This window comes from Motacilla alba, chromosome 18, assembly GCF_015832195.1.
Source record: "Motacilla alba alba isolate MOTALB_02 chromosome 18, Motacilla_alba_V1.0_pri, whole genome shotgun sequence".
Taxonomy (NCBI): Eukaryota; Metazoa; Chordata; class Aves; order Passeriformes; family Motacillidae; genus Motacilla; species Motacilla alba.
Window position 1 is genome coordinate 5075690 of NC_052033.1, and position 11059 is coordinate 5086748.

The window sequence follows — 11059 nt, forward strand, 5'->3', positions numbered from 1 at the left end:
CAACCCCACACCATGGAGCAACCCTACACCATGGGGCAGCCTCAGACATGGGGCGGCCCTACACCATGGAGCAACCCTACACCATGGAACAACCTCAAACATGGATCAGCCGTACACCATGGAGCAGCCCTACACCATGGGGCAGCCCTACACCATGGAACAGACCTACACCCTGAGCAGCCTCACACCCTGAGCAACCCCACACCATGGAGCAGCCCTACACCATGGGGCAGACCTACACCATGGGGTAGACCTACACCATGGAGCAGCCTCAAGACATGGAGCAGTCCCACACCCTGAGCAGCCCTCCACCCTGTGGAGCCCTACACCATGGAACAACCTCAAACATGGATCAGCCCTACACCATGGGGCAGACCTACACCCTGAGCAGCCTCACACCCTGAGCAACCCCACACCATGAGCAACCCTACACCATGAGCAGCCCCAAAACAATCCCACCCCCAGAGCCATCCCCAGCTCCCCGGGCTGTCCCCTGCCATCACTCCAGGTGTGATCAGGACAATCAGCTCCATGCCACCCCCAGAGCCATCCCCAGCCCCATGGCAGCAGCTGGTGCTGCTGGAATCTGTTCCTGTGGGGCTGCTGGGGGGTCTGTGGGACTGGGGCTCCAGCTCCCCCTGTGCCAGCCCATCCCCGTGCCCACAGGGACACTCCCCATGTGCAGGGCTGGAATCCAGCACTGGCCTGAGAGTCTTCAGCGAGAAATCCCCAGTTCCCACTTGGGCCCAGCCTTTTCCTCCTTTAGAGGAACAAATGATTTGTGTTTGTACAAGTTATCATGAGTTTGGAGCTAAGAGATCCCCAGGGCTTCCAGCAGAAGGGATCCAAGGTAAGGGCTTGAGGCTTGGGGGAGAGGAGGAAAAAGCATTTCTGGGCTTGAGGTGAGTTTTCATATTTTTTATTGAAAACATTGTGATTTAACAAGTACAGTCGTTGTTGAGCATAAATAAATAATGTGGAGAACTGGGACATGCGAAGCTCTGTGATTGCATAAATATTCAAGCTGCAAAAGAAATACAGGATTTCAAAGGTGCAAACCTAATTATGGAGTTGTTATCTCTCCCCCTGTAGTAATTCAAACATAAAGAACAGTTCCCTGAGGGCTGCTGGGACCACATTGCAGGGCTGGAATGCTGAACCTGGAGAATGCTGAACCTGAAATTGTGAATCTGAAATTGTGAACCTGGAGAATGCTGAACCTGGAGAATGCTGAACCTGAAATTGTGAACCTGAAGTGCTGAACCTGGAGAATGCACATCCTGGCCCAGCTCGGGCTGGAATGATGAACCTGAAGTGCTGAAGCTGAAATTGTGAGCCTGAAGTGCAGAACCTGGAGAATGCTGAACCTGGAGAACGCAGCATCCTGGCCCAGCTCGGGCTGGAATGCTGAACCTGAAGTGCTGAAGCTGAAATGCTGGACCTGAAATTGTGACCCTGAAGTGCTGAAGTTTGCACCTCACGTGAGGTGGAAATTCCTGTGTTTTGGTTTATGGCCCTTGCTGCTTGTCACTGGCAGCACTGAACGGTCTGGCCCCACTCTCTGACACCCCCTGGAGATGTCTGTGTGGGATGATGGGGTTCCCTCTCAGCCTTCCCTTCTCCAGAACGACCAGGCCCAGCTCCCACAGTCTCTCCTCATCAGAGAGAATCCCCAGACCCCAAATCACCCCTGTGGTCCCACTGGACCCTCTCCAGTAGCTCCTTGTCTTTGTTGTGCTCAGGAGGCCGGAACTGGACACAGAAACTCATCCGAGTTTTACTGCCAGCCCCTTTGTCCCAGGATTTCTTCATGATTGTCTCCACAGCCAAGAAAAAACAAACAAACAAAAAAAAAAAAAAAAAAGAAAAAATAAATCCCCTTTACCACGGGACATCTGGGGGAGGGATGCAGGTCCTGGGAAGCCTTGGGATGGGGTTGCTGCTCCAGCAAAGCCAACTGCACCGCAGGTTTCCAGTGCCAGCGCTGGGCAGAGGGGCTGCAGAAGGCTTTTTGGGATCCAACTTCCCCTGCCAGAGGCCTGAGATGGGCACAGCACTCTCTTCATTTGGGATTTGGGATTCTGCTGCCCCTGCCGGCATCATCCTACAGGGCAACAGCACCATCTGCTGCTCCTGGGGCCGCGCTGGGCTCTGCTCCCTGTGCTCCCTGTGCCCTGTGCTCCCTGTGCTCCCTGTGCCCTGTGCTCCCTGTGCTCCCTGTGCTCCCTGTGCTCCCTGTGCTCCCTGTGCTCCCTGTGCTCTGTGCTCCCTGTGCTCCCTGTGCTCCCTGGGCTCCCTGTGCTCCCTGTGCTCCCTGTGCTCCCTGTGCTCCGTGTGCTCCCTGTGCTCCCTGTGCTCCCTGTGCTCTGTGCTCCCTGTGCTCCCTGTGCCCTGTGCTCCCTGTGCCCTGTGCTCCCTGTGCTCCCTGTGCCCTGTGCTCCCTGTGCCCTGTGCTCCCTGTGCTCCCTGGGCTCTGCTCCCTGGGCTCTACCCACGGTCCCCCGGCAGGCAGGGCACCTGCAGCACCCACAGCCCTGGGGACGCGGTGCCTGTCCCGGCAGGGAGGGCACATCCCGGGCCGGGCAGCACAACCACTGGCACCCCCATCCGAGAGAGATCAGAGGCTGTGCAGCTGCCAGAGAGCCCAGAGGACGGGCACAGGGCTGGGGAAGGCTCTGGGGGGCCACACGAGGCACTGGGGGTGCTCAGCCTGGAGCAGAGCTGTTGTGAGCTTTGCAGGGGTCCCAGGACGAGGGAAGAGATGAGACTCTTGACTCCATGTTTCAGAAGGCTGATTTATTACATTATGATATATATTCTATCAAAAATGCTGTACTAAAACTATACTAAAAGAACAGAGAGAAAGGATTCATCAGAAGGCGAGACAGGAATAGAAAGGAATGAATAACAAAGGCTGTGACTGACCAGAGAGTCTGAGCCAGCTGCATCCTTGATGGGTTATTGAGTAGAAACACCTCTCATGGACCAACCAAGGCAGCACCTGTTGCATTCCACAGCAGCAGAGAGTTCTTGTTTGCATTTCTTTCCTGAGGCTGCTCAGCTTCCCAGGAGAAGAAAATCCTGGTGAAAGGATTATCATAAAAATGTCGTGGTGACATAGACTGAGGGCAGAGCTCTGGGCTCTGTCTGGGACAGGGACAGGAGCTGGGCTGGGGAGGTCTGAGGATGGAGATCAGGAAAGGCTCTTCCCCAGAGGGTGCTGGCACTGCCCAGGCTCCCAGGGGATGGGCACGGCCCCGAGGCTGCCAGAGCTCCAGGAGCCTTTGGCCAGCACAGCCAGGGGTGCCCAGGGTGGGGTTGTTGGGGGTCTGGGCAGGGCCAGGGGCTGGGCTGGGTGATCCTGGGGGTCTCCTCCCACTCAGGATATTCCATGATTCTAAAGAAACTCCAGCTGAGGATGGAGCTCCTCGCTCCAGACCCTTTCCCATCTTCACATCCCCCTTAGATGCTCCCTGGGAGCCTCAGGCCCTTTTTTGTGTCGTGGCACCCCAAACTGCCCCAGCCCTCGAGGCGAGGCCGCCCCAGCCCCGAGCAGAGCGGGACAGTCCTGTCCCTCCCCTGCCGGCCCTCCCAGCCCAGGGCAGGGTGGCCTTTGGGCTGCCAGCCCCGGTCCCTTCCCGCAGGTCTCCCCTTCCCCCGAGGGTGCCTCCAGCGCTGCCCGGCCAAGCTCCGGCTGCGGGGGCCCGGGGCTTCAGCCTGAGCCGCTGTCCCCAGTCATGGTCGTGGTCCCGCTCCGTGTCCCCGCGCGGTGGCAGCAGGGACCGAGAGGGGAGCGCACGGGGAGCGCAGAGAACGCGCAGAGAGCGCAGGGAGCGCGCAGAGAGCGCAGGGAGCGCGCAGGGAGCGCACGGGGAACGCGCAGAGAACGCGCAGAGAACGCGCAGAGAGCGCAGGGAGCGCACAGAGAGCGCAGGGAGCGCACAGAGAGCGCAGGGAGCGCGCAGGGAGCGCACGGGGAACGCGCAGAGAACGCGCAGGGAGCGCAGGGAGCGCACGGGAACAGCAGGAACAGCGGGAACAGCGGGGACGCGGGGCTGGAGCCAACCATGGGATGCGGAGGGTCCCGGGGGGGCTGAGCCTGCCCGGGGAGGGGGCACGGGCCAGCCGGGGCGGGGGATGCAGCCCCAGCGTCTGCCTGCACCCACCGGGAGGGATCCCCTTTTCATCCCGGGAGAGATCCCCCATTTATCCCGGGAGGGATCCCCTTTCATCCTGGGAGGGATCCCCCATTCATTCCAGCAGGGATCCCCAATTTTTCCCGGGAGATATTCCCCTTTCATCCCGGAGGGATCCCCCTTTCATCCCGCACACCCAGCCCAGGGATGGCCCCAGGGGACGGGTGGCAGTACACGGGACACGCCCCAGCCCCGGAATGTCCCCGGCAATGCCCAGCTCCTGCTGCCTGGCCCAGCTGACCTTGGCACGAACGTGTCCCGTGGGTGCCCGACCCTTCCTGCTCCCTGCGTGGTCCCTGGGGCAGGGCGGGGTGTCAGGGACGCTGCAGGGAGCACGGGGAGGTTTGGGGGGGCTGGGATGGGGAGAGCCCCGTGCTGGGGCAGCCTGAACCCCAGCAGGGCAGGAGCAGCTCAGCTCAGCCTGGAGATGGAGCAGAACCAGGGTGAGAAGTGGATCCTGCTGCAGCCGAAGTGAAACCTTCCCCTTTCTGCTCCTTTAGGACAACAACTCCCCCTCACAGACCTCATCTGCTCATGCCTGCCAGTTCTGGAGAATCTTTTCATCTGTCCCCACAGATCCTCCTGGACGCCCCAAACACCAGGTTCCTTTGGCTGCTGGTTCCCGGATGGGTGGGCAGTGTTCACCTGGCTGTAGCAGGGCCACTGCTCCCAGGTAACTCATCCCCAGGCGAGGGCAGAGCAGGGAGGGGACCCTGAGCTCACCCCAGCCCAGCTGGGAGCCTCCTGCCCCTTCCCAAAAGCTCCACAGCCTGTGCACGGCCACCACTGCTGGCCAAGCCCTGCACAGAGCTGAGCTGAAGGACCTCAGCCAGGTTCCTGTGTTCCTGTGAGCTGCCCTGGCCTGGGTGAGGAGCTGTCCCCCCCTCCTGCTGGCCCTCTGGACCCTCCCCTTCCCCTTCCAGCCCCCGGTGCTGCCTCTGTGCCCAGCCTTGGCCCCGTGGGTCATGCTCATGCCTGGAGAGCTCCACGGCCTCTCCCCACCCCGTCCCGCTCCAGCCAGCTCTGTGGTGCAGCTCAGACAGGGTTTCTCAGTGCACCAGCCCAGCAAGGTCCCTCAGGGATGGAGCTCCCAGCCCTGGACAGCAGCAGGGGCACAGCTGGGTCCTTCCCTGCACCAGGCAGACCCACCCTGCTGGGAGAGGGGATTGAAGCTTGGCCGGGGGCTCCTGAAAGGAAGCAATGTTTCCAGAAGCACCTCTCTGTTCCCATCCTCCTCTCTGTAATGGACTCGGGATGTTAATTAATAGATAATTGCTAATACCTTGCATCCTCTAATGCCTCTCTGATGAGCTTCAAAGCACTTTGCAGTCTCTGGCCACGATTCCTTGCTGTGAGAGGGCAGAAATTGCACTTCAGAGATGTTTCAGGAACTTGCAGATGATCCAAGGCTGGATCAGCACCAACCCCCGGAGCTGGGCTCCCTCTCCAGGCCCTGCCCTGCCTCCAGACCACAGCCTGGTGCGCAGCCCTCCCAGCCAGGAGCCAGGGCAGGGCCACAAGGAGTTAAACCCGGTCCTGATGGGCTGGTGAGATCATCGGAGCTGGGATGCTCCGCTGTTTATGAGCCTCCACAGAGCCCAGCAGGCACCACCCAGAGGGATGTGGGGCTCGGGGTGAGCCTGCCTGTGGAGAAGGGGCCTCCTGCTGCAGCCATCCCTCCCTGCTCTCCACGTAAGTACCACGGGCGCCCGAGGCTGGAGGGGGCCGGGGCCAGCACGGCGAGGTGGGGTCATCCCGAGCCCCACAGAGGCACTCGCAGGTGCTCCTTGCAGGTGCTCCTTGCCCAGCAGGTCCCTGAGGTGTTCTGGGCAGTGCTGGGAGCTGCTCCCGAGGGATGCAGGCACCTGCCCGGCCCTGCTGCACTCCACCAGCAAGGGGACTCTGCCTCTGGCTCCATCCCAGAGCGTTTGTGGGGTTTGTAGGGGAGCTGGAATCCTCTGACACCCCGCTGGGTCTCGGGGCAGCGCCAGCCACTCTGCAGGGACAGCTGCCAGCCCGCTGCTGGCTCTGAGGTGAGCAGGGCCACGGGGACAGGAACGGGGCTCTGGCACCCACCCCTGGCACCCACAGCCTCCCCGTGCCCCCCTGAGCTGAGCCCAGCCCTGCTGGGGCTGGCACGCAGCAGCACGAGGCTGGAGCTGCCCCGAGCTGCTGCCCCTGTGCCCGCAGAGCTGCTGGTGCTGGGGTCACTCGGTGGCGTGCCCAGGGCGGTGCCAGCAGCCACCTGCAGCCAGCACGCCCCCGTGGCAGGGGGACACTGGGGTCACCAGCCACCTGCAGCCAGCACGCCCCCGTGGCAGCGGGGACACTGGGGTCACCAGCCACCTGCAGCCAGCACGCCCCCGTGGCAGGGGGACACTGGGGTCACCAGCCACCTGCAGCCAGCACGGCCCCGTGGCAGGGGGACACTGGGGTCACCAGCCACCTGCAGCCAGCACGCCCCCGTGGCAGGGGACAGCAGAGGCGCAGCACGGGGAGTGGCCCAGCCCTCGCTCCCTGCGCCTTTGGTGCTGTTTCCCTCTGGGCGTTTGGGTGCTGTGCCCCCAGCACCTCCCACGGGCAGTGCCCTGGGCAGAGGGGGCTGTGGGGCTGCTCTGCACGGGGTCTTCATCCTCATCTTCATCTTCATCCTCCTCTTCCTGGGTTTCCTGGGTCCCTGAACGTTCATCTCTCTCGCTGGGTGCTGACTGAGATTCTGCCACTCTTGATTCAATTTGGCCAGCACAAACATCCCAGAAGAAGTTTCTGCTGGGTTTGTGCACGTCCACGAGTGCAGCAGCCTCCTCCCCTCCCATTCCATGGGCACGGGGACCCCCCAGAGCAGCAAACCCCTTCTCCTGCACACACAGACCCACTGCTGGCCTCTGGGGGTCCTGGACTGACACCGAGGACCAGATAAAGAGTCCAACCGAGACCCCCCAGAGCAGCAGGGAAATATTTTCCTCCATTGCCCAGGGTTTTGTTTTAGTCCCAGCTGGGACCCGGCGAGGATCTGGTGCCCGTTGGGGTGACGGGCTGGGCACATCTGCTGAAGGACAAACCAACCCTCTGGGTCCCACCCCGAGGCTCTGCAGGGCGCTGCTGATGAGCTGCTGTTTGCCAGAGACCATCACGAGCCACCCAGAGGCCCCTGGAAGCCCCAGAGGGCCGTGGGAAGGGCCTGGGGTCCCTGGCCGTGGGGCAGGATCTGGATGTCACCCAGCCAGGTGGGGGAAGCTGTGCACACCTGTGTGCAGGTGACTGGAGCTGCCACGCTCCCAGTCCCACCAGCCCGGGGCACTGGTGCCAGGCAGAGCAGAGCTCACTTTGTGCCCTGGCAGGGTCTGGCCTGGGCTGGGCTCTGCTCCTCCCCAGCAGGGATCAGGGCTCCATCCATGGAGTGCAGAGCTCACTTGGGGTTGGCCTCAAAATGTTCCCCAGATTGATTCCCAGAGGGACGTGGGGCTGCAGCCCAGCCCAGGGTCCCCAAAGGTGGGCTGTGCCTTGGCACTGGGGTCCCCAGCAAGGAGCCCCCCAAGATTTCCCAGTTCAGAGCCCAACCCTCAGCACACCGAGCACTGGGAGAGCGAAGGGAGGAGGATCCCAGGAGGATGGAGAGGGGAAGGAGAGACCCCAGCAGTGAGAGCTCTGCCCAGGGTTTCAGAACCACCAGATGTGAAACGTGAGACGTGCTCTGGAGGCGGTTTCAAGACAGCAGAGAGTCATCTGCTGATTGTCTGCTTCCAACAATGGCTAAAAAACCGGGAGAAATCCGATAGCACTCTCCTGCCAGGCTGCTCAGAGCATGCAGAGCACATCTGTGATGGACCGGGGAGGGAGCAGGGGCAGAGCAGCAGCTGGAATTGCATTAGCTCTGCCAAGAGCTGCAGATCCTCCCAAAGAAGCTCCAGGCAGGGAGTGGAATCCTTCATTAGCCAGCAGTGGGCCAAAGGGTGACTGAAAACCAGGCTCTGCCAGGAAGTGCTGGGAAAATGAGCAGGGGCTGGGAATTGTGGTGAGAGGAGTGGTTCTGCCAGGAAATAAAAGGGGGAATAAATCCTCTCTGGTGCAAAGGCAAAGCTGAAAGGCAGCTGCTGGTTCCTGCAGCAGCCTGACACGAATGCTGAGCACACAGAGGGGCAGAGCTGCTGCCCGGGGTGCAGAATCAGGATGGCAGCACACAGGGAATGGGATGCCTGAAAGATGGAGCAGCACATCGAGGGGTGGGATCATTCCAGAGAACAAAGCAAACTTCCTAGCACAAAACCAAATTAAAGTTAGACAGTGGCTTGGTCATAAAACCTCTCTGTGATGCACCTTAGGAGGATAAAGACAAGAAATGCCAGGATGAAATTTCAGGGAAGGTCTGGAGCGCGCTGGAAGAGGGGAGCAGAAGGCAGCAGTGCTCTGAGTGAGCCAGGTGCTGGCGCCTGGAATTCCTCAGGATTTGGGCACTTCCCTGCAGAGCTGCAGCTGGGGGGCTCAGGGTGGGCACAGCAGGAATTTCCCCATGGAAAGGGGGCTCAGGCCTTGGCACTGCCCAGGGAGGTTTGGAGTGCCCATCCCTGGGGGTGCCCAGGGAATTCCTGGTGGTGGCACTGAGTGCTCTGGGCTGGGGACAGGCTGGGGATGGGGCACAGCTGGGGCTGGAAGGGCTGAGAGGCTTTTCCAGGCTAAAGGACTCTGGGGTTCTCCATCAGAAATGTGTCCCTTGCCCTGCCCCTGTTTTTGTGTTTCAGCAGAGAGCAGCGAGAGCTCCAGACAGGAGGCTTGCAAATCCTGCCCATGCTCTTGGCTTCTGTTTTGTGCTTGTTGGTCCAAGCCTGGCAGAAACGAGCTGAAACACCCCAAAAGATGTCAATGCCACCAGCTCTGCAGCAGGGGCTGTGCTGGGGGGACTGAACTGTAAAATTACATCTGTCACTCCTCAGAGTCACCACGGAGCTTGGCAGGGACCCGGGTGAAGGCGGGAGGGAGGTGCTGGCTGGCACCCACCCATCAGCATCCCTCGGTGGGCACTGAGCCCAGCATGGCCCAGCTCTGGGCAGGTTTCCTCCAGCCCCTGGAGCTGTGCCAGCCTTGCAGCCTGGCTGCCCTGACGTGGAACTTGCTCCCACAAGGATCAGCAGCCCCGGGACAAGGCTGCGGGGTCACCTCCTGCACACCTGGGAGCAAAAGGAGGGAGCAAAGCCAGCCTGGCGTGCCCTGTGAGGTGGCAGCTCCTGGAGAGCCAGCCTATTGCCACATCTGGGGTCACCATTTATTACCACGGGTCTTCTGGGCAGTCAGGACTTGGTGAAGGGAAGGAGAGATCTTGACTCCATTTCAGAAGGCTGGTTTATTACATTATGATATATATTATATTAAAAAAGACCACACTATAACTGTACTACAAAGAACAGAGAGAAAGATTCATCAGAAGGCGAGACAGGAATAGAAAGGAATGAACAACAAAGTTCTGTGACTCCAGAGAGTCCCAGAGCTGCTGCCTCCTCGATTGGCCACCAAGTAGAAACATCCCACACTGAGCAATGGAGGAAGCACCTGCTGCATCCCACAGCAGCAGATCACAAATTGTTCACACTTGAAGCTGAGGAAAGAAGCCCAGAAGTTTCTCTCACCGATTAGGTGAAAAGCCACCTCGTAGGACCTGAGAAGCTTCACCTCAAACTTAAGGATAGCCAATTAGACAGAAGCCAAAAAGTCCCACCTGGGCAATGTAGTAGAAAAATAAGAGAACAAAGGATCTAATGGCTTTTGTGAGGTGTTCTACCAGGAGCAAGAGCTCTTGCACCTGGCTCAGGTTTTTTTCTGTTTGTTATTTTGCCTTTTATTAAACGTTTTTGTTTCCAACCCTGCAGCAGAAGCCATCCTGCTGATTTTTATGCCTCCAAAGGTAGCTGAGTTATCTTGGGTGTATTATATTTTTTCAAGGGCTTATCAGACCTGGCTCGAAAAAGTAAATATGATACTCCTGCTCCTGCATTTGGGCTGCACTCGCTGGTGACCAAAGGCCATCACTCCATCCTCCCACACTTGCCCTGCTCTGCTTTCTCTTTGTCCACGCCAGGTGTCCTCCTCCCAGCCCAGCACCATGGAAGTGCCCCCCAAGAGCCCCGACGGGAGCGAGAAGTCCCCCCAGAGCAAGGAGCTGATCCCCAGCAGCACGGGCAGCACGCTGTGCATCAGCTCCCGCAGCGAGTCCGTGTGGACCAGCGCGCCCAGGAGCAGGTGGGACATTTACCACAAGCCCCTCATCGTGGTGTCCGTGGGAGCCGCCGTCTTCCTCTTCGGGGTGGTCATCACCAGCCTGGCCTGCTTCCTCACCAAGCACAAGAAGGTTTACAAGATGTCTGGCCCGGCTTTCCTGTCCCTGGGACTGATGCTCCTGGTCTGTGGCCTGGTCTGGATCCCCATCATCCGCAAGAAGCAGAAGCAGAGGCAGAAGTCCCAGTTCCTGCAGAGCCTCAAGTCCTTCTTCTTCAACCGCTGAGGGCAGCCGGGACCTTCTCCAGAAGGTTCCCTGCCCTCCACCAACCCACCTTGAAAACAAACACTTTCTTGTACTCCCTAGAGGATTTCACCCCCGTCAGAGTCTTCCCTCAGCGTGAAAGTGAACTTTGTACTTCATCCGAGTCATCCCAGGCCAAAAGGAGCAGGAATGTTCAGCTGGGCCCAGCAAGGCAGGTCCGAGGTCTCTGCATCAGCCCCCGTCCAGAGAGTGAGCCAAGAGCACAAAGTGGGTAAAGCACAGCCCCAGAGGAGCCTGGGCTGAAGCAAAACCCCAGAGGAGCCCAGATCCCCCAGGAGGTTCTGCAGGATCCACCAGCAGAGAGGAGCCACAATCCCTTCCAGCTCCCTGG

General features: G+C 59.8%; 1 protein-coding gene across 1 annotated transcript; it reads left to right on the forward strand.

Moving 5' to 3' along the window:
* The first annotated feature begins 10272 nt into the window (after window positions 1-10272).
* PIRT (phosphoinositide interacting regulator of transient receptor potential channels) lies at window positions 10273-10689 on the forward strand. Its single transcript, XM_038157565.1, has one exon. It carries the CDS (start codon window positions 10291-10293, stop codon window positions 10687-10689), a length of 399 nt encoding a protein of 132 aa, XP_038013493.1. The 5' UTR covers window positions 10273-10290.
* The last annotated feature ends 370 nt before the right edge of the window (window positions 10690-11059 follow it).